We start from the raw sequence: 23371 nt of genomic DNA, 5'->3' as shown, positions 1-23371 counted from the left end.
TACCTGTGCTAGAACCCTAACAAGGACCAAAACAGAGGCGGACGTGGAACCAAAACTAAAATTACCCTCGAGCACCACTGCTGCATAAAATTACAGAGGAAATTACACTTGGAACCCTAAGCTGCCGTGCTGCATAATATCTTTCAGGATGGAATTAGTGTTTTCATTAGCAAAGTACGAATCTGTGATTCTCTTTTTTTCTTTGCCCTACATCTGCAATAAGGGAGAGCAGACCCGTCGTGTTTTCATCTCCACGTTCTCTTTCTGTTTGATCTGCATGATTTCAGTTGGGATGCCTCTCACTACTTCTTTTTTCTTCTTCTTCTTTAATTTAATGCCCGTCCTGACATGTGCAGCGAGGAAGATGTTCCCAAAGAGGAAGCTCAATGAGAGCGGGAGCGGCGGTGAGAGTCAGAAGGAAGAGGATGAGGCCAAGGAGGAGCAGGGTCAGAAAAACAAGCGACCCCGTGTGGAGAGCAGTGCCAGCAGCCCAGGTATGCCTTCACCTCTGCTGTGAGTCAGATAACAGAGTACAACACACTGCAACTCCACCAGGCTGGAGGGTCTCAGTGAGAATGGAAAATGAACTGGAGACTTCCTTGGACTTTAAAATGTGGATACACCTTGGATACAGGGGCGGAAAAAACAAACAACGCCCAAAATTCAGTGCATGTTTAGTAAGTGTTTTATTAACAGCCAATTATAGATTATTGATGGTGATTGTCAGACTCTGCATGGATTTTGTGACTCCTATTGATTTTGTCAGAGTGCAAGGCAGGAAACAACTAAGTGGATGTTGGCTATGGAAGCTAAGTATAAGTTCAGAACTATAAATCTGCTCATACATTATACGGTTTAGACCCAAACTGTGACCTTCTTTCAACAGGTCTGTTTGTTATAGTACCTTTCATATAAAGATGCAGCCTAAAGTGCCTCACGCAGCAACAAAGTCTGGTCTTTGAAACAATAAATACCAAAATAAACAACAAAATAAACTATAAAGGAATAAAACAATAAAATGTTAAAGGTCACTAAATGAAAGTCAATAAAATAAGCGATTTAAAAAAAAAAAAAGATATAATCAATGACTAAAACCTAAAAACTAAACTATAGTAAAACTGTAAATTCAAAACCAGATGGAAAAGAGTTTTTTTTTTATTTCCTTATATAAATATCGAGAAAGCTTGCCAGTCTAATATCCAGTGGTTGTGAGTTTCACAGTTTAACGGCATGAAAACAGAAAGCATAAAAGTGCTGGTGAACTTTTATGGGACACATCAGGAACATTCAAAACCAAAGCGGTCGAGGAGCTTAGTGATCTGACTGGAGCATGTTCTTTTTGTCAGAAAACACAACTTCTATCTGTTTTAGCTGCTCACTGCTTGTAGGTAACTAGGTAATGTCAACTTTAACTGTAGCCACCTGTCTGATGACGAGTGGTGTGTGTTTGTGGTTTATGGCAGGCAATCCTGTCTCGCACATATCTCATAGTATTCAGTTTTATTCAAATAGCACGGACAGCAGTTAAGCAGCTGCATCAGATGATGGTGTCAGGTAGAGTAACGTCATAAACATAACCAGAACAAGATGAACAACAACAACGTCTGTGGTCGGTGTCCTCAGTCGGCGCCAATTTATACCATTTTAAATTATTCCAATTAATTGCTTAAAGTCAGTTATCAAGCTAAAAAAAGACACATTCGATGGTTTCAGCTTGTCAAATGTGAGGATTCGTTGCTTTTTCTTTATTTTCGAGCATTTTATAAATTAAACAATTGGATGGATTAATAGAAAAAAAAATTAGTAGATCAGGGAAAACAATTGATGCCAATTGATGTGTTTTATCCAGAAAATAATGATATGTTGACAAGGGCTGCAACAAATAATTGCTTAGTTGTCAACTATTAAATTATTTACCAACTATTTTAATTATTGATCGATTAGTTTTTTGAGTATTTTTTCAAGGAAAAAAACATCAAAATTAGCTGAATTAAGTTTCTTAAATATAAATATTTTTCAGATTTTAGGACGTCTGGACATTTAAGGACGTCCTCTTGGACTTTGGGAAGCACTGACAAGATGTTTAATTTATCATTTTCTCACGTTTTATAGACAAGAGAACATTAGCGATGGATTAATCAACAGTGAAAAGAATCATTATTTGCACCCCTAATGTCGATCTAAGACATGCGCAGTGACGATGCCATAAGCCTGCAGATTAAGTGAGTGAAAACTGAAAAAACAAAAAGAAAACAGCCTAAGGCTCAAAAAATGAAAGGAAAGGCAGCTCTCTTCAGTTATTGCTTACAATTCTAAAGCTTGCTACCCTTTAATCCCAGTTTAATCTTTCTATTAAGATGCCACTACACATGCCAGACCACTTTTGGCATGTGTACCTACAGTCGCTCAGCAGACAGAAAAATGGCCCCTCGCTCTTCTAAAATTGGCTGTTATAGTACCAACAGTAAATGCTGGATTCAGCAGTCATTTTAACTTGAGGGTGAGAAAATTAAAGTTTCATGTCTGTTTCCTCACTCAGCCAGTATCATGACCCGAGCTCTATCCGCTGGGACTCACAGTACAAGTTTGTCAATGGTAATTTCTCCCTTACCCGACTCCTACGGGTGAAAAGGAAACCCTTAAAAAATATAACCTGAGGCATTTATTGAAACCGGCTATTATGTTGAAAACCATCTTCAATCATGGGCTCACAAATAAAGTGGGTCGCCCTCAGTCAACCTGCTGGCATTTATTTCTTCAATGACTCAACTCCCTTTCTGTCTCACCCTGTGTAGGGAACCCTGGTGAACCCATGGATGAGGGAGCAAAGGAAGAAAGCGTTGAAAAGGCAGTGACCGAGGCTAACAGCCCTGATGAGGAGGTGGGGAACGAGAAGAAAGAAGAAGGAGAGGAGGAGCGGGTGAAGAGAAAGAGCTCTGATGAGAAAGAAGAAAAAGCTGAGGGGGCGGGAAAGCAAAATGAAGCAATGGAGAAGACGAACGATGAGAAGGAGGTAGTTGAAAAGGACACGCGAGAGGGAGAAGAGAGCCCAAAAAGTCAAACGGCGAAAAAGCAGAAAGAAGCAAAAGAGCAGAAAGATAAGGAGCTACCCAAGAAAGCCCCCATCAGCAGTTTCTTTGGTGAGGAGGAATTTGCATAGCTCTGTGCTTGCACAAAAAAATGTGTCCGTAAATGTGCTATGCTTTTATCAGTTAGGAAAGACAGCAAAATATTGTCCTGCCCCAACCCCTGCTCCACGCTCACCTTCCCTTTCATTTGTTTTTTTTTAATAGCTCCAAGAAAAGCTGCAGTAAAAACTGAGAAACCAGAGAAGAATGAAGGAGGAGAGAAAAAGACGAGTGCAGAGAGGAAGACTTCAGCGGAGGAGAGCAAAGATACGAAAGGGTAAGGCAAAATATAACAGACAACTCCGGCTTGATAGGCTGGGTGCTTTACCTGACCGTTGTATTGTAGTATGTAGCTTCCCCTGTTCGACACCCACTTACCTCATTCAGATGTTGCTGTTCAGCTGTTCTTGACCTCTGACCCCTTTGGTAAATAGATAATTGTAGCAGAGGGAGGTGAGAGGAAACTAATTTGACACTGTGGAGATGAAGTAGGGCTGGTATTGAATGTTTTTTATTGATTACTTTTGATAACTTTCATCCAGTTTGTTTGTTGGTGCCTTTTTTAATCCTCTCGACCCCGGCCGACTTTGAGAAAGTTGCTGTAGTTGACTGAAAACCCTCACTCAAAGTACTATTTTCCTACTTAATCCAAACAAACAGCTCTATCTATAAAAAAAAACAAAAAACAGAAAGAAATTGACCATCACATGTTTCATTTTAAAAGACACAGCTTACACTTTACCAAATATATGGTATGTGTATCTATTTAGGCCAAGTTTGATTCAACACAAGACAAAACGATAAAGAGCACAACAACTGCTGTCAATATCTGTGATGAGAAAAGTCTCACTCGATCTAAAAGAAGAGAAAGTAACTTCAGCTTGATTTTATAACGAATATGTGAACATTTCTCTCCATTCACTCTGACATCAAGACAGATCCCTCACTGGATAACGCTCAAATTAGAGAGAAATGTCCCACACGTCAACCCACAAAGCATCGTTACAAGAACAGCCAACAGTAATGCGGTTGTAGGTGGTGTCATTGGCAACTTATATGAGAAAAAATTGCTGAAGTTATATGAAACAGTCTTCTCTAACAAGTACCCCCCCTCTCTGGCATGTCTCTTGGTTTTACTAACAGTAATTATATGATGTGATTTTAAGCAGAAACCTTGAAAGATGTCTTTGTCAGGATCTCTCTCACAACACAATATAGATGCGTTTGTTCACTTTACACGTTTTAAACAACCTTTCTGCACGCCCACAACATGATAATCTGGGCTCACAATGTGGGTGCTCACACTGAACGTTAACACTTAATCAGATCAATTTTGCTTATTGATAATTCCAGTAAAATATCATTTTTTCAAGATGGGCATAAATACAAAACGAGAAAGGCAGCATCAGAGCACGGTGGAGCTGTAGGCGGCCTGTCGTGAACTATATCATCTGTTTTATTCATAGCCACGCACATTCTGAGTCCAGACTGCAGTTGACGCACATGTGCAATTATACTCCATGTCCAATGTATATTCAAACAGTCAGGCGGTCAATAAGGTGTTACAACTCCTTCTCAAACTCGTTGTTAAATGACAACCAATGTAGTGGAAGTTTGACACCGTTCTAAGAAAGTCTTCATCTGCACAGTCTGTCGCTCATTTGTCGTCAGGGTTTGCTTGTAATGCAGCTACAGATTTGATTCAAATTTAAAGGCCAAAGAACAACTGACCACTTTTTGTTGAAAATCTGAAATTCAGGAATTCTTTCTTAAAAAAGTGCGATGAGACATTTTACACCATGTGTCATATTTTCTTAATAATTCTTCTTGGCATATCAAATTATTGTTAATCTGTGTTCATCCAGATGCAAATCAAGATCTTAACACATTTTTTTGCACTATTTCTGTATTCGTCATTATTATCCTTACTGTACCTTCACATTGTCTCGGCCTGTCGTATGTTAAGTGCTCTTACAACATGTAAATAATACAGTAGCAACAGCAACAGCAGCACTGTATTACTGTGTTGTCATTTTCAGGTCATGTTAACTGTTCCAGCCAGTTTATTTTTAGCTCTAGAAACTGAGGGAATGCATTTTTCATCCTCCTAACTATTTATTTTTTATCACTGCCTTGTATGTGACAGTGTAGGAGTGATAGGAGTTGCATACAAAAGAAGGTTTACAGCCATAGAGGCTCTCCTTGTAATGAATTCAGGCTATGGTATTTGTGTATAACTCAGTAGTTTTTTGCACCTCTTCTCAGGAACAGGAAAATATATCTTGTATTAACTGCAGTAAAAATCTTAACCTTCTAACTGTACTGGACAGTAATCTTTGCAAAAATAAATTATATAACCCTGCTGATGTGGAGAACACTTTTAATAAATAGGCTGCACTTTTTCTTGCTGAACTTTTTCTTAATCATTGAGTCTTTTTCTTTCAAGATGAACTTGGCTTTAGCTCAACTTCTTTCAGTGTGAAGTGAAGCTTTCAAGATCCTCAAAACACTCATTGCTTTTCAAAGTTTCTCCTTGTTATGATAATAATGTGCATTTCTGTCTACAAAGAGATCTGAGATGTGACTGTCACAGCTGTCGCATCATTCAGTCAGACTCTTAACTTCCTCTTTTCCTTGTTGCGTTCTCCTTAGTGAGTCAACCTCAGGACAAACGGACTTCAATCCGTCCAGGCCCAACTACCATCCTGTGGACCACGCCTGCTGGAAGCAGGGCCAAAAGTAAGTTTTTAATCAACCTGCTCACCTGTCTTTGCAATGACCTTATGCAGAAATGGGAAACCAAATTCTAACTTATTTTTAGGGCTGCAACAAACAACAAATCATTTTGAATGTCAAAAAATGTCCCTCACTGTCATGGTCACATCTTCGGATTGCTTATTTTGTCCGACCAACAGTCCATAACCCAAAATAAATCAGTTTACTGTCACATGAAATATAGAAAAGCAACAAACCCTCACAGAGAATCTGAAACTAGAGAACTTTTTTTCTCCCTATATTTATATTCACCCTTTACTTCAAACTGTCAAAGAAAAGCAAAAATCCCCCACACTTGTATTTCCTCCCGTCACCAAGATTTGAGATAACAAGGTTTACACCCAACAGTCGTGATAATCGTATTTGTATAGTGTTTTTATTCTCACCTCTGAGAATCAACCTGATTTTCTCTGTGCAACCTTCCAGAGTCAAACATTAAGAAACTCAGAGGAAATCAATTTTTCAGACCGGGGAAGTGCTCTGGCTTAGTAATGGAAAGTCATGGAAAAATCATGGAATTTTACATCAAGGACACGAGGCTGCTTAGACTCCGGTCAGCCATCCTTTATGGTCATGTTCTCTACTCCTTTGAAACTGTGTTTGGACTATAATAATATTGTAACATTTTTAGGCTGTATTGCAGTACGCAATTGACCGTATGTCTGGATATTTTGAAATTTCCTCAAAAGCATTGCATAAATGGTAGGACTGGGCAACAAAATCAATTATCACAATATTTGATATAGTATTGTAGGGTAGACTATTGGTCCTTTTTACAGAATATTAACAAAATGAGACTTCTGATCAATAATCATCAGTAATGTGGATATACATGTCTAATATATGTCTAAGTGTGTAAAGACAAGTAGAACCATCTGGTAAGTTCAGAAAATGACATTGCTTTTCTGTAATGCAGCCTTTAAAACCAGGAAAAGATGATACTTATGCTGTTTCACAATATATAACAGACCATATATATTCTCATCAAGATAACTATATAATATCGAGTCACAGTCAGCAAAAAGTCACTCAATTGACTTGTAAATGCTTCTCTCTGATTCAATATGGACATTCTGACAGATTTTCTCATATTGTAAACAAAACCCATCTGTTACTCCAAAGAGAGACGAAAATAACAGGTGCTGATAGTTATTTAATTTATTTCGAGACTGTAATGTTCAGAATGTTAAATACTCCCATGGTACACCTGAGCAACGCTTTAGGAGGCTTTTTGTCCTGTTTGCCCCAATCCTCCACCCTCCACCCTCCACCCTCCCTCCCCTCTCTCCACTGTCACATGGGGAATAATACTTTATTTTTGCCTATGAAATGTAATTGTAAGGATTTCCCCACCATGGCATCTCTGACCTTTGTCCTCCCTGCTGTTGCTTTCATGGAGTTTTGATAACGCAGAATCAAAGCTCGTTCTGCTGTTGCACTAATTGCTAGTTGCTCTGAACAGCTGAGTCGGCTAAACACTGTGAATGTAAAAAATCTGTCAGCGTCGAGGCTTCGCCTGCTAACTACATGCTCATCACTCTCCAGAGTGCCGTACTTGGCAGTGGCTCGCACCTTTGAGAAGATTGAAGAGGACTCTGGCAGGTAAGAGCTCCATATGGAAGAAAAGTGTTTTATTTAAATCCCAGAATGAGGAAAACACCGTTTGAGGGAGTGATGCCGCCACTCTTTTCAGAGGGTACAGTGTATACCAAAGCGTTTTTACAAAATTACCACTCAGCTTCTAAGTTTCCTGCTGGGAATCTCTGGAATATAATTAGAGGAGTGTGTTTCCGCTAGGGAAAGCATGAAAATTGGATTAATTTTATGGGGATGGCAGGGAACATGAAGGAATTCTACAATTGGGTCACTTTCTAGGAATGTTTAACAAATGATTTCTCACTTTTTTTAACTGTTTTTTAGCTTTTGTTCTCTGCAACTGTTTTAGAAACTTGGCTGATGACTTATTTTACAGCTGTTGAGTTAAAACATACTGAGAAATTGAAAAGACTTGAAGTTTTTGGTGACTGAACTGCATTTGATTTTTAGTTGTAGGAATCCAGATTATCGATTTTAAAGGATGATTCATATCTTAAGTCTTTTGGCAACAAATTGACATCTTCAGACTTACTTTTAATCTTTTGAGGATAATAGAATGACAAGCTTTCCCACAAGGTGATGACTTGTAATTTTCCCACCCGCTGCCATTGATGTATAGCGTTTCATAAATGAACTGTTCATCTGCCCCCCCAGCTTCCATTTCCTATTAAAACCTCCAGACAAATCTCATTTCCCGCCTCCCAGTATTTACTGGATGGCTTTAAAATTCGTTTAACTCGCCTTCCTTGTCTCAAAGCAATCCCGTTGTCATTTTCTAGGCTGAGAAACATTGAGACGCTGTCGAACCTGTTTCGCTCCGTGCTGCTGCTCTCTCCAGGTAAATGGTATTTTATCTCTCCCATAATGCATGCTGATGTAGCTACACAGGCAGCTGGCTGCCAGCCACTCTATCAAGGAGATGATGATGAAGCCAGGTTGCACATAAAAGTGGGAGGATGAGTCAGTTCATTGATGTGTGTGTGTGGAGATGAGCATATACCTGTGGGCTTCCAATGATGTGAGTCTTTGTGTTGAAGTGTTGCTGTGTGTGTGTGTGTGTGTGTGTGTGTGTGTGTGTGTGTGTGTGTGTGTGTGTGTGTGTGTGTGTGTGTGTGTGTGTGTGTGTGTGTGTGTGTGTGTGTGTGTGTGTGTGTGTGTGTGTGTGTGTGTGTGTGTGTGTGTGTATCTGTTTTTAGGCTGGTGTTGTCTTAGTGTGTCTGTAAGGGGGGGGAATCTAACAAGTGTGTTACTGTGTATATATGTCCATGTTTGTGCAAGTGTGTATTTGCATGTGTTTGGTTTGTCTGTCCATATGTCCTTGGTTTTGTATTTGTTTGTATGATGCTGATGTCTAGTTTCTTGTGTCTGTATGTGAGTTGTTGGATCTGTGTGTGTGTGTGTGTGTGTGTGCGCGCGTGTGTGCGTGCACTTCTCTTTGTAGAAAATAGAAAAATAGTCCAGACACTAGGAAATGCTCCCATGACAATGTACACATGTACCACCATGTGGCGTTTCAGAGCTGAAACAAATGCAAGGATGGACCTTGGAGAACCTGACCGGAGGGGTAAATGACCGTCATATTTTTGTGACACATTGAGAGGATAAAAAGTTGATGAGCATGCAGTGTTGTTAAAAGTATCCAAAAGTCATACTTGGTATAAGTTTTATTAAATAAATGTGCCACTTTGAGTCTGATACAGTGCACAGTCTGCCAAGTAACCCCCAACTAAAGTCATCAAATAAATGTAGGGAATAAAAAGTACAATATTTGCCTCCAAAATGTAGAGAAGTGGAAGTAAAGTAGCAGATAATGGAAATACTCAAATAAAGTACCTAAATATTTTATTTGGATGTGCTTTGTTCCATTCCATCACTGTATGATATTTTGAACCGGGAAAAAGTCGATAGCCGATTAATCGGCTGGTATTATCAGGGGTTAATCACATGCACATGGCCCTCAAATGATCAGTTATGGTTAAACATTTACGGCTCGGCCTGCTAGCAAAACAGACGGTACGCTTTTAGCACAGCAGCATCTTCAGACTAATGCATTAATAATACTATAACCTACAACTTCATCATGCTCATAATCCACATATCAAGCCGACTTATATAAAGTTAAAGGATAAGTACCGTTTTTTACAACCTGGACCTTATTTCTGGCAAAAGATATGGTCATTTACTCACCCAGATAACTTTGGTGTCATTCGGCGTCGTTCGGACGAAATTAGATCCAGTGTAGCGGCGATATATCCATATAATGGGAGTAACGGGGCATCGACACACAGCCTCTATATAACACATTATCTGCCACGAAACTAGTTCATTTCATCAATATTTTGTTATGAAATGCTAGCGCTATTAGCCTCTGAGTCCGGGCTCGTCTATTGTCAACATCCGGGGTCTGTAGGCTGATCTACTACCTCTGACCTGGAAGATGTCGTCTCTGAGCTGCGCGCGCACCCGCGACAGCGCGCCTTGTTTACCTGTAGCTGCTGCTGCTAGTTTGACCCCGGATGTTGATAACGGACGAGCCCGGACTCAGAGGCTAATAGCGCTAGCATATCGTAACAAAATATTGATGAAATTAACTAGTTTCGTGGCAGATAATGCGTTATATAGAGGCTGTGTGTCGCTGCCCCGTCTCTCCCATTATATGGATATATCGCCGCTACACTGGATCTAATTTCGTCCGAACGACGCCGAATGACACCAAAGTTATCTGGGTGAGTAAATGACCATATCTTTTGCCAGAAATAAGGTCCAGGTTGTAAAAAACGGTACTTATCCTTTAACTTCCGTTTAAATAAACACAATGACGTTACCTTGACACGGTGCAAAATGGTGATGTATAATGTATGTCCCCTACTTGCTGGTGGAGGGTGCGCAGCCATTGACCACAGAGTTCAGCCGATAATGTTAGTTTGTAAAACGTCCTCTTGGCCCCTATTATTGGGCCAAACATTAATTGGTTGATCTTTTAATAGACGCATAACACAAAAAATATGTACACATGAATTATACTTAAAGGTTTCATATTGTACATGTTGTTGTAATGAATTTTTTCTTTTTGGGTCACCATTTAGCTGTCGGTTGACCCCTTTGAACAGGTACTTGTAAGGTGGGTCTCTGCATTTTGTTCATGTATGAAGAAGCGCCTGAAACTTCCCATGGAGGTTTACTAATACATTTTCATGGGAGCGCTTTGGTGTGTACACACTATTTTTCTGATTCTCACACATTCTTCTGCCCAGCACCTATTATTTATCTTGTTTGAATGTGCTTTTGTCAACTTTATGCATGCTTCTCTTTGAAGGCCTGTTCTTTTGTGTTTGTGATTTCCTGTTTGTTTGGGTGTATGCTGATGTGTTCTGTATAATAAAATGTGTGTGTGTGTTGTTTTTCTAGATGACCTGCTGTGCTGTGTTTACCTGTGTTTGAACCAGCTGGGTCCAGCCTACTTGGGGATGGAGCTTGGCATTGGAGAGACGGTGCTAATGAAAGCTGTTGCTCAAGCAACTGGTAATAGACTCTGTCTCTCTCACACGCACACGCACACGCACACGCACACACACAAATTACCATTCTGTTGCACCCAAACAGTTGCTTGCGCATTCCCAGCCGAACTGCTAATGCCACCGTTCTGCGCTCATCAGCCGGCGAGACGGCTGCTATTTATCGTCTTGCTCTTGTTTCCAGGGCGACAATTGGACAAAATCAAGGCAGAGGCGCAGGAGAAAGGAGATTTGGGCCTTGTGGCCGAGAGTTCCCGTAGCAACCAGCGCACGATGTTCCAACCGGCCAGTCTGACAGCAGGGGGCGTGTTCAGGAAATTGAAGGAAATTGCCAGCATGAGTGGAAACTCGGTGAGCCACTGAATAACATTTTCATCAGGGGAAAGCAGTCTTGGGCAAATATTGTTTCACTCTATTTGGCTGTGAGTATTGGGGTCAGTGAGAGAAAAAGGAAATGTTAACGTGATTGTTTATCGAAAAAATAAATTATTAGTTTATTTGTCTACTTCAGAGGGAAAAGGGTAATTTTTCAGCCTTTGAATAAGTCGTCACCTGGCTGGAATCTCTCAAGCAATTAGTTCCTTTTTCATCTCCGTTGCTGCTGGCTCTTTTTTTTTTTTTTTTTTACACTTTGGATTGAACATGGAGTTTGTACTCGCTGGTGACCTCAGTCTTTTTGCATTCTGTCTCTCCTCGCTCGTCTTCTGTGAATCTCAATTTCCTCCCGCCTGCCTCAGGCCATGAATAAGAAAATCGACATCATCAAAGGCCTCTTTGTGGCATGCCGCTTTTCTGAGGCCCGCTACATAGTCAGGTAAAATAACACTCTCTCACACACATACACAGACAGTCTAGGCTGCGTGTGTGCCCACAGACACACACACATGCACACAACTTCATGTATATAGACACAAAGATATTGCAGTGCCTTCTTAGCTCCCTGTGTGTATGTTGAAGCGTGTAGCTGTTGTCATGGGGAGCAGGTGCAAATAGGCACTGACAGCTGCTGGTCTTGTGGTTTTGATGGACAGGTCCCTGGCTGGGAAGCTGAGGATAGGCCTGGCTGAGCAGAGCGTCCTATCAGCACTAAGCCAGGCTGTGTGCCTGACCCCCCCTGGACAAGGTAATCTTGAATTTTGAAGGATGGGTTCACAATTTCACAAAAGTTCACAAAAGGCTATCTTAAAACAATAGTGAGGTGCACTTTGTGTACACTGAAGCAGTTTTTGCTTGCTGTAATCATTCCTTCTGTTCATGGTGGCACACATACATTGAGAGATCCCTGCCTAAAGCAATTCCAGAGTGAGGACAAAAGCGACAGTCCTCCTTCTGTGTATTCCCAAGTTTATCTAAAGTTAACACGAGGCTGGAACAATTGGAGTCGAGCGAGTACCTTCCAAAGTTCTTAGTACAGAATCCTTCTTTGTGCTATGATCTCTGCACCACAAGTTAGCCAGGTCGGATTAGGCCCGCAAGTAACGATTATTTTCAGTTAATTAATATTTCAGTTATCATTTAATCTGCTGATTATTTTTTACGATTAATTGGTTAGTCTTTTGCTAAATTCTGATGAGCATATTTTTTTAAATTGTATAGACCTGAGCCCAAAGTGACATCTTCAAATTGCTTCTTTTGTCGAACCAACCGTCCAAAACACAAAGACTCTCCATTTACGATAATAAATGACAAATACAAGCTGCAATCCTGACATTTCAGAGGCCAGAACAAGCAAATGTTTGTCATTTTTACTTGATGAATGACTGAAAGGATTAATCCATCATCCAAATAGGTGGCAATTAATGAAATAATTTTCAAATTACTAAACTTTTGTACTAAAATGACTATAAATGAGTCAAGACTGCAGAGAACCACATTACTTTCAGATAAACTTTTAAAATATATTTTTTGCATCGATTTGAAGGCTGTGGATTTTCTTTCCAAGAGTGCAGACGTTAATGAGATGCTCCTGCACTTGTTGTATGATGAAATTATCCCAGTTGGGTTCTTATTTAGATGAGAACCCAACTGGGAGGTCACACTAAAGGTGAGGAAGGCAAGGTGTGAGCTCAGGTAACAGTAGCTTTTATTTATAGATCACTTATTGAAACAGTGTTAGAATATTCTTTGCAGTCATTAGAACACTTGTAGATGTCAACTGAAACAGTTGGTGTGCCAGCCGAACACAACACATGAATATAACCTCGCAAAACACGTTGAATTAAAGAAAAGGAACGGAAAAGGCAATCTTGAGGTATAAAATTGGGTGCATGAAGTTGACACATCTTCTCACCAACGTGTCGCTGAATTCATCACTTTCTAAAGGAAGTTCGCACAGATCTCTCCTCCACCTGCTTTCAGCAGAGATCTGACCTGCTTGCACCAACACCACCTACACCAAATTAAATAAATTAATTCATGACTTATTAGTATTCGTGGCTTACTCAGGACTGGAGGTATGCTTTAATAAGAGTCAATTAGACCAGAGGCTCAGTGGGGAAATTTGCATTGATCTGTGGTCTGCTCTGGAAATGTTTTTCTTAACATTTTTATTTATTTATTTTGCCATTATTTAATCAGGCAGGTCAACTTAGAGCAAATTCTTTCTAGGGCTGAAGTGGACCATTGAAATGAATAATTTAGTGTGAAAAATTTGTATTCAGTCATATTTTAAATATATCGTAATTATTAACGTGGAGCTGGGAAGCAAAATCATTTGTATTACCTTAAAGCTTATGTTTTCATAACCATTTTAACCACAGTGGCACTGAAACTTCATCTCAGCTTGGGTTTATCATAAAAAACACTTCAGTGCTTCTGTACACAAGTCTCTGCGCTGCGGTAAGTCCTGCATATCTCCTGGCCTTTGAAGTGCTGCTGAACTTTCATCCAACAAATGTTCAGTTGTACAAATGTTCAAACACTTACACAGATCTGTTTGAAATGCAGTTTTTCCCTCCTTCCTTATAGTTTTCCCACCCGCTGTGATCGACGCAGGGAAAGTGATGAGCGCTGAGAGCAAGCGGGCGTGGATCGAAGAGAAGAGTCTCATTCTCAAACAAACTTACTGGTAAGTGAAGCCTAAACAAACCCCTCTCTCATTTCGCTTTGCAGTCTCTCCTCGGCACCACTACAATGCCTCATCCCCCTTAAGCCCTGTCCCTCATTCTGCCTCACTCATTCTGCTCACTTTCATTTTGGATGATATTGATTTTTTTTTCCTCTCTCTTTTTCTGTTTTTCTACCCAAACACCTTGCCTGATCTCTCACTCGCTCCCCGCGCTCTGCTGTCCAGCGAGATGCCCAATTACGACGTCCTTCTCCCAGTTCTGCTAAAAGAGGGCATAGACCAGCTGCCCAATCACTGCAAGTTAACTCCAGGTAAGCAGCCAATCAGGAGGCAGAAAGGCTAAAAAAAAATCCAAAACAGCGCCTGGTGTGTGTTTATTGATCCGTTTAGTGGAGGTAAGACAGTTATTTTAGTTGAGTCATTTATCACAGGAAGATAAAAGATACCACTAAACTAAGGATTAGCTCCCAATTACATGTTGTCAAGCTATTTGTGATAAGGAGCCTTGGCACCAAGGTAGCAAATTAATACCAGCCACCATCTGAACGCTACTAAATTGGGAAACTAAATTGGCCCTTATTGGTCAGTTAGAAAAATCTTGCAGCTATTTTGGCAGGTAAACAATCGTTATTCAGATGACTGCTCTGTTCTAAAAAGCGAGACAGTTAAAGGAGCTGCTGAATTTTTGGATCAGCCAGTTTGGACAAAACGTTACTGTCCTGTCATATCTGGCTCTGTGAGCTGCAATTAAAGGAATTTGTTCGGTGTATTTCATTATATCACTCCTCTGCTTCTTTTAAAGATTAACTTAGCAGCGAAGCCCAAAAGGGATGTGAGTCAGACAACTTTCATATTATGGCCAAATGAGAGTACAAATAAACTAATTTCGACTGTGGTTTTGTCACCGACACAGTTGTGGGTGTGATGCTCATGTGTCATGTGGGAATGTGTCATTGAAGCTAATTTCACAGCTTCTATGTTTTTGGTTTTTTCTCTCCCAAATGGAGCTGAGATCTGACTTGCACTCATAACCTGGAGGCATTAGCGACGCCCCCCTCCCCCCTCCCCCATCTCGTCTGCACACGCACCGAAAAAGTTGCAAACTTCTCCTGGGCAATTATTTTCTGAACTGTTCATGATTCATGAAAAATGCATTTTTTCTGTTTTGTTTGCTTTGGTGTCCTGCTGTTTTTAGCTGTTTACATTCTCCAGACCTCTGACCACCTTTCTTCTCCCAGGCGTACCGCTGAGACCCATGTTGGCTCACCCCACCAAAGGTGTTGGCGAGGTGATGAAGAGGTTTGACGAGGCGGCGTTCACCTGCGAGTACAAATACGATGGAGAGCGTGCACAGGTGTGTGTGTTTGTGTGCATGTAGGTAGTGAAGTGACAGAGTACAAGTGTTTGTTTGTCTTGCGTAAGGCGGTGAACATATGCCTGCTGAATTAAGTATGCATATACCTTTTGGCTGTGTTATTTGAGTGTGAGGTATTGCTGCTCTGTGACTCTTGACTGTGTGCTCACCAGCTTGGTGTTTTGGTACACTGCTTGCATGCTTGTGCTGCCTTTTTCTTTTAAGATAAACACTCGGGCCTGTAGGCAGAGCAAGCTACTTCTGCCACCGTCGACCAGAGAGTAGAACAAGGAGCGAAGGTGGGAGATGGAGAGAGGTGACGAAAGGAAGATAGAGACAGTGAAGAGGAGAGAGAGACGAATGTAGGAAGAATTAAGGGGAGACGGCAATGGGGCTGAGGAAATTTTCCAGAGAGAGAGACATGAAGAGACGCAGCACGAGAGAGATTGTAATGTAAACCCCTCCAGCTGTATTGTTAATTTTGGTCAGTCATGCCAATAAAGTGCCTTTGAACTGAGTTGAATCAAGAAGAAGAGAGATGAGCCGAGACAGAAACAGAAACAGAGAGAGAGGATGAAGACGAAGCGAGCGATCCACATGACGTCCTCCTCCTCTTCCTCCCTCCCTTCCCCCTGTCCCTCTGGTCTCACTGCAGTGGACATTACCTCGAACAGCCAGCAGAGGGACTCATGATACACCAACTCAGTCAAACACTCGTGTGTGTGTGTGTGTGTGTGTGTGTGTGTGTGTGTGTGTGTGTGTGTGTGTGTGTGTGTGTGTGTGTGTGTGTGTGTGTGTGTGTGTGTGTGTGTGTGTGTGTGTGTGTGTGTGTGTGTGTAGATTTTTTTTAATAACCATGATAAAGTCTGTTGCTGCCTGTGTGGCATTTAATGATTCAAAATAACTGTATGTATTCATGGGAGCATGTGTTTCATCTAATCAGCCAAGTAAGGGATTGTATATGTTTGATTATTTCCATTTTATACAATTATTTATCTGAGGTGATGCTCATCGATCAAAAGAAACTAAAAGCAAAAATGTTAATGGGCAAAAGTTACTTGTTGTCCCTGGCCAAGTGTTTAAAATGGAATGAAAGGACGTATTTTGTAAAGTCAATGTATATCAATTAGGAACATTATAGCATGAATGACATGAGCAATTAATAAGCCCACTGCACTTCACATGGTAGTTGGCTACAATCCACATTAACAAAGAACTAATGATTAAAGGAGACATAACATAAAGGAATAGCAAAGATAACAGGACAGACAACACGACAGCTTGCGTCTTTTGGTTCACCTAATTAGTGAGCCAAAGCTTCAACTGGCCAGAATGGACCATAAGTTCTTGAATGGAGAATTTAGGCTTTTCTAGCTGACACCCTTTAAACCTTACACCCTCGGTTCGGATAAGGGAAAAACTTCCAAGACAGTAAGAGTGTAACAATGAGAGAGACAGGAAGAGCAACAGAGAAGGGATCCATCATCCAGGGCCCAATAGTAGAGTTACGCTGAATGACAAACTGAACAAGAAACTGAATGACACTGTTGAATGAATTGGCAACATATTTGAGGAATATATATCTGGGCCAACCTTAAACCTAGAAAGAGGACAGACTCGAACTCAAGGATGCCAGTCATACAGAGTTGAGGTCGAGAGAGATACAGGCAGGTGAAATGTTTAAGATACACCTGAATAAATGAGTGGAGAAACATTGTGGCAGTGACATTTTACTTGCATTGTTTGGGTCTGCTTGTGCCCTCAGAGGGGAAGGGTCACTGCAAATCAATACAAAGTTGTTGTGAGTGATCACCTCAATCCTACTCGATGTTGAATCATTTATATCCTGGTCTCTTCCAGGATGACAATGCCCCCAACCACAGTGTACAAATGATGTGAATCATAAGTTACAGCCTCCAGTCACCAGTTTTAAAACCAATTGAACACATATGGGAGATTATGAGCCAGCCTGTTAGACAAAGCTCTCAGAATGATTGTTCCACCCCTCCAGTACAGTTCCAGCAACTTGTAGTATCACTGCCAAGGTGTATTGAAGCTCTTCTGGCAGCATGTGGTGGCCCAACACCTGACTAGTACCTGTTTCCAGCCAAGGCGGTGAAGGTGCTGGTTTGGCGCCAGTGCCTACTCTGGAACCAGTTCTTTGCGTTTTGAAAGTCCGAGAACTTGCTCTGGACCAGAAAAACTGGTTCCACAGTGGCACAAACACTTTGCTGGTCGAGAACAAAGAACCGCTTACGCCAGGGGCCGCGTTTATCGTGACCAAGGACCAACCAAAACCGCTTATGACCACCATTTCTAAAAACCAAAGCTAGTGTGTTCTGACTTATCCACGGGAGAATAAACAAAAAATTTTCACCATTGATGCCAAATTGAAGCAACAGTGGTCTGAGGATCAGTTATGTTTTGATGCCAATGTAGGCATGCAAAGCCAGGAGCAACACTTAAAGAGTCAGTGTAGTCTGCCATAGTTAATTCTACCTATGCCGGGAAATTGGAGATGTACACAGTGACTGAATGATGTCACTCAACTCTGAACCAGCACGTTGTTCGCTTTGGTCAAAAGGGGCTATAAAACATCATGTACATTATATTATAAGACAATCATTGGGATTTGAACTGTTGGTTAGACAAAACCCATGTCAGAAAACCATATTTATGTACAGAAACAATCGTTGTTGTTGCTGTCAGATGGGACAGTGAAGTCTGTGCAGATGACCCAGGCCATGTACCTTATGCAAGTCGTGAAAGAAGGCCAGCTTTGATTGGTCGGGGGCCAGCTGGTAGTCTGCCATGGCCCTCAGCCAAGTCGCAGCATTTTATTACCTTATGATCACCCAGTCTGACACAGTGACCGGCTCAAAAGACAAAACTATTGTGTAGTCTGACTGTGATCTAGTTTGTTGTATGCTCTGGTCGTGATTTTAATTTCATGTGTCCACTGTTTGTATTGGCGCTTGTTCCTCCTTTACTACATGCATTATTCACTCATCCATCTGTCAGACTTGATCATCAAATCTGAGCTCCCGGCGTTAGATTTTGTCTCTATTTTATTCATCGAGTTTGTTTTTATATTTTTCCCGACAGATTCATATTCTGGAGAGCGGCGAGGTTCGAATATTCAGCCGCAACCAGGAAGACAACACCAGCAAATACCCCGACATCATCTCTCGCATTCCCAAGGTAAAACTCTTGAACACACAGAGCGCTGCAGCTCAGCCCCTGGGAGAGGCAGGAGAGTCGGTCTGAGCCGTGATTGTCAAATGAGGTCTTCTGCAGCAGTGTGGATAACAACTGCACTCATTTAACTTGCTCTCTCTGTCGTTCATTTTGCCTCTTTTTCTCATCGACTCACTCATCTGTCTGCTTTTCTTCTGCCCACCCCTCCAGTCTGCCTCTGTGTGAAACTCCTCTTCAAAGTTTATTTACTCCTTTGTTCGTCCTTACCCTTCCTTATCCTCTTGGTTCCCTTCAGTCGCCAAAAGCCACCACTGGCCATTCAATTTCTTTTGTACTCAGAAAGGATGGAATTTAGACCACTTGTCATGAAACTACATCTCCCTAAAACATGGTAAAAACAACGTCTGTTTAATTCACAGTGCAGTTGTGGGCAGGCTTGCTGAATTAGCGGGCTTCTGCTTGCGTGGGGAGAGAGAAAGAGATCACCAGTACCTGAGGATTTTGGCAGTTGGCCTGGGGGTTATCTGAGCGCGCACTACCTCGACACCTGCTGAGTGTGTTTTTCTGCTTCACTAAGGAACCGCAATAAAGTCTCCACTCTCTTCCTATCTCATTCACCGTTGTTGTTTTCAAGACTATGTCGAGTACACAGCCGTTATTGAAATGTCAATAATATTAAAAGCTATTCCCATCCGCTCTATCAAGGCGAGCTAATGAATCTGATGAATCGCAGTATAGTCGGAGCATTTTGCTAATGGGTCCCTTTGCTCGAATTTATTAAGGCATACTGTAGAACTCCAATTTATAATAGGAAATGGGTTCACCTCTCCTAGACTCTGTATTCTGCTTCCAAAAATACAATGTGTTTGTTTCTCCAAACAAGTTCAGCGACCTGTTTCACACAATTATTTGAGGGTGTTTTTTTCTCTCCATTTTTCTACTATGCATGTCGTTTTTCAGGCCAAACACATCCTTACTGGACAGTTCACACCTCTAACTACCTACTATAAGAACTCTCCTGAGCTGAAAAACAAACAATTTAGGAAAACTAACCAACTAAGAGCTGGGTATTTATTTATTCACCACAAAAAACCTGACTCTTAAATTGTGACGCTGTGTAGGGCTGTCAAAGTTATTGCAATGATTATGTGTTAACGCTACTTCCACTTAACAGCATTAATTTTTTTGATGTACAATTAACGCACGCACGTTATGACCCTTGGCCCGCCCCGTAGTTTGGGAAATCAGGAAGCGATAGAGCAGTAACGTTGTGGATGGCAGCAGAAACAAACCTCCTTGAGCAGAAATGGATAAAGAAAAGGGTCTTTTGAAAGTTCAGCTTCAAAGCCCTGCCAGATGGTTCTCTCGACAAGAACAAAGTTATTTGCATTTACTGTCAATGTGAACTGATTTACCACCGGAGTGCGTCGAGTCTCAAATACAACTTGCTGGTCAAGCGCACAGCTGATGCAGAAAGCCCTCCTCCCCCTCTCCAGAGGCAGACCACACTGTGTAGTTTGCCACAGAGATGCCTGGACAACTCTACATGCGATAGCTAAATGGGTGGCTGCAGCTTGCAGGTCGATTATCATTGTTTAGTTAACCTTGTAAGTGTAAAGTTGGACACTACATTGTGTTAGTATTACTGAGGAATGTTACATTCAGGTCAATATGCCCATCTGTTGTTGCTTGTTGGGCTTGAGGTTATTCTGGATAATATTCTGGACAGTATTTGTCATTTTTTTCCCCGATTGTTGCAATAATAAACACACATTTGCATAAAGCAAGCATATTAGTCCACTCTCACATTGATAAGAGTATTTAAAACTTGAAAAATATATTTTAAGGTACATTTAGACCAGATAAAATAATGTGTGATTATTTGCGAGTTAACTATGGACAATCATGTGATTAATTAATGACATTGAGCTGTGCCAGGCCTGAATTGGACTCTCTGAAGCGGGACAAAGCGCACCCGAACCAAAGAGAAAGGTGTTTTTAAAAGTCTCTGTGTTCTCACAGTCATGTTTGCAGTTTCTAACTGAATCTCTGTGGATTGAATTTTGTCTTTTCTCTCCAGCATCCCTGTTTGTGCTTTTAAACACAAGGTTACACGGTTAATTTGTTTGCCTTTTTACGAAACTGTTTGCAAAGCACAAGTTCCTTTGTGCTGCGCAAGAGAAAAACAATACAAAACAAAAATTAAGTATTTTGTGGAGTGAATTGGGATGGGGAGTGATGAATTGATGAGTCCCACATCTACTGTTTTTTACTGTTTTATCGTGTTTGCTTTCGGCTGATTCAGAAGTCGTGTTAAGTTACTGCTGGTGGAAAAGCCCAACATTCCTGATTTTGCAGCTTTATGATAAAAGCTTTTTAATAACTAAATAACAGGGGACTTTTATTGTGAAGAATTTATGAAAATTAAATTTTTGAATTAGCAGAACTTTGTTAGCGGCTATTTTTCAATAGTATTTTGTGGATGAGGTGTAATCAAAGCCTCTCCTTTTAACCACTACTCTAGACAAGAAAATTATCATTTAAAGGCACACCTTCATGCAGTAGCCTTGTTGTAGTAGAAATTAAAATCCGTGCTGCTTTGGCCTGACGTGCCGAATCCAGCCTAGTTGGCACATGTGCATGGGAGAGCCACATTGGTCAGTGAGTGAATTTTAAAATATCACAGGGCGCATTGGTAAAATATGAAAACAGCCATGGATTTTAGAAGTGCTCATTCTGTACTCTGTGTGAACCAGCTCACCTCCAAAACATCAAGGTAAAAAACTCTTCTTTTCTCTCGCCGTGCTCTCCTGTGGTAAACCAATAACTTTGTGCCAGCATGACTTGACTGGCTTTGGTTGCTCATGGCTGTGCAGTACAAGTAAACCTCCCCATCCACCCACCGCCTCCTCGCCTATTGACATACAGCATTAGGTCATGACAGCATCCGAAAAGTTTACTTCTCAGCGCATGCCACCCCCTCCCTCGGTCTTCTCTCTCGCACCCTGTATCTCATCATTTCACATCTGCCCTCTCGCTTTGCTCTCACACTGATTTTCATTTTTCTTTTCAGAACTTTTAAAGCTACACAGCTCTTTGTCTCTCGCTCTCACCTTATTGCTCTCTCTGTCCACCTGTCGCTTTCTTCTTTCTCTCCATCTGATCATTTCTCTCTTCTTTCTTCTTCATTACTTCTTGATGATACCTGTTGGGTCCCTCACTACTCGCTGATCTCCTCTCACCTCTCCGTCTCCGTCTTCTCTCCTCTCTTCTCACTCTTGTCTCATTCATTCTTGTCTCTCCTCTTCCTCTCATCTTTTTTCAGCACTTTGATACAGCCTGTCTTGCAATTTTACCTTTTAGGTCTACCTCTTGTACCCTTCTCCTCCTCTCACCACTCCTCTCTCTCCCTCTACACTCCTTCCATACTCACACTCGCTCTTTTTCTTCGTTGCCTGTCGATGCACCTGACTGCCGTCTTCTCACCTTTTTTGTTTTTGCTTCCTCTTTATTCCTGTCTACCTTCTCACCATTTATCTTTCGCACTGTTTTTCCACACATCTCCCTCCCTTTTTAAAACTATTTCTTTCACATTTCTCTTGTTTTCCTCTCATACTCATCTTCCATCTTCTCATTCGCTCTACACCCTTAACCCGTAGACTTCTCGTCTATTTTTTTTTTTTTTTTTTTACCTCTCTCCTTTGCTGCCTCTCACCATTACCTCATCCTTTTGAGTTTAAGGTGAAGAAACAGTTCGGCAGAGTAGAAAGTTTGGCTGCTTGTGCTTCATTTGCATGCCGTGTGAATGATGCACCCGTTTTAAGTGATGGCATCATTTCATTGTATTTAATTTGAGCTGGAAACAAATTTTCTTGCATTTGTTTAATGTGTGACTTTTAATTTATGCCATTTAATTTCCTGTGATTGTGCTATAAAAATAGCCCCTGTCAGTCGTTTAATCGAAGCTTTCATCAAGGAAATCGATTGCTGACCATTAACGTGGCAGACAATTGATGAAAGAAATTGCTTAAATTGAAATTTGCATCTTTAGTCGTCACATTATGTTGTCATGGCTGTGTGTTGGCTCATTTTCATGAACAATGCCAGAGTGAAACTTCACACCAACACTGCATAGAGGAGATGGTCTGATTAGATTTTGCAGCACCTTGCTGCATTATTTTGCATATTAATGAGGGGAAACTAATTTTCCTGAAGCTACCATGGTGCCTTAATGCTTCTAATTATGAATTAATATTAATACATTAACATTAATGTTAATACAAATACATTAATTGGTAATTAATGTATTACTTAGCCTAATGACCTTATGAGTATAACTGGTTATCTTTGATGTATTTAGCTGTTTCCAAACAACCTGTTACCTCCAAGGTGTCTCTTGCTTTTAACTCTGATTGGCTCTCTCAGATCACCTTTCAGATTTATCTCACTGATCTGCTCTCAATCTGGTTCAAGGTGTACATTTAAAGCATCCTCGTGGCCCCAAATCGACCAGGACGCAAGAGATTAACATTCCTTAGCTTCACACACAGGATTTGGTGGCTCAGATAATTAGCAGCCACTCTGTCTCCTCTTGGAAATCAGCTGCAATAGTCAATATAATCTGCCCGTAGATGGTTTATCCACAGCCTAAACCCTGTCAGTGTTTCTCCTGCACGAGGAAATCGCCGCTGCCAAAGCCTTTTAGTTAATGCAGAAATGAAAAACAAACAAACCGAGA

At 41.0% G+C, this 23371-nt stretch overlaps 1 protein-coding gene across 1 annotated transcript in view; it reads left to right on the top strand.

Annotated features, from left to right (window-relative positions):
• lig1 (ligase I, DNA, ATP-dependent) overlaps nt 1-23371 on the top strand; it is a 53534-nt gene that overhangs the window by 6838 nt on the left and 23325 nt on the right. The window contains exons 5-18 of the mRNA XM_084369438.1: nt 357-494; nt 2796-3140; nt 3294-3405; nt 5781-5867; nt 7449-7505; nt 8279-8337; nt 10908-11021; nt 11199-11365; nt 11752-11828; nt 12046-12137; nt 13982-14081; nt 14307-14392; nt 15320-15435; nt 18541-18636. Of these exons, the coding sequence (XP_084225564.1) occupies nt 357-494; nt 2796-3140; nt 3294-3405; nt 5781-5867; nt 7449-7505; nt 8279-8337; nt 10908-11021; nt 11199-11365; nt 11752-11828; nt 12046-12137; nt 13982-14081; nt 14307-14392; nt 15320-15435; nt 18541-18636 (1646 nt within the window). The remainder of the gene's footprint in view (nt 1-356; nt 495-2795; nt 3141-3293; nt 3406-5780; nt 5868-7448; nt 7506-8278; nt 8338-10907; nt 11022-11198; nt 11366-11751; nt 11829-12045; nt 12138-13981; nt 14082-14306; nt 14393-15319; nt 15436-18540; nt 18637-23371) is intronic.

The sequence above is a fragment of the Pagrus pagrus genome (assembly GCF_965226575.1).
Source record: "Pagrus pagrus genome assembly, chromosome: 12".
In the NCBI taxonomy this organism is placed as follows: domain Eukaryota; kingdom Metazoa; phylum Chordata; class Actinopteri; order Spariformes; family Sparidae; genus Pagrus; species Pagrus pagrus.
The sequence above is the reverse complement of the archived record's forward strand: the minus strand, read 5'-3'. Positions and strand labels throughout refer to the sequence as shown.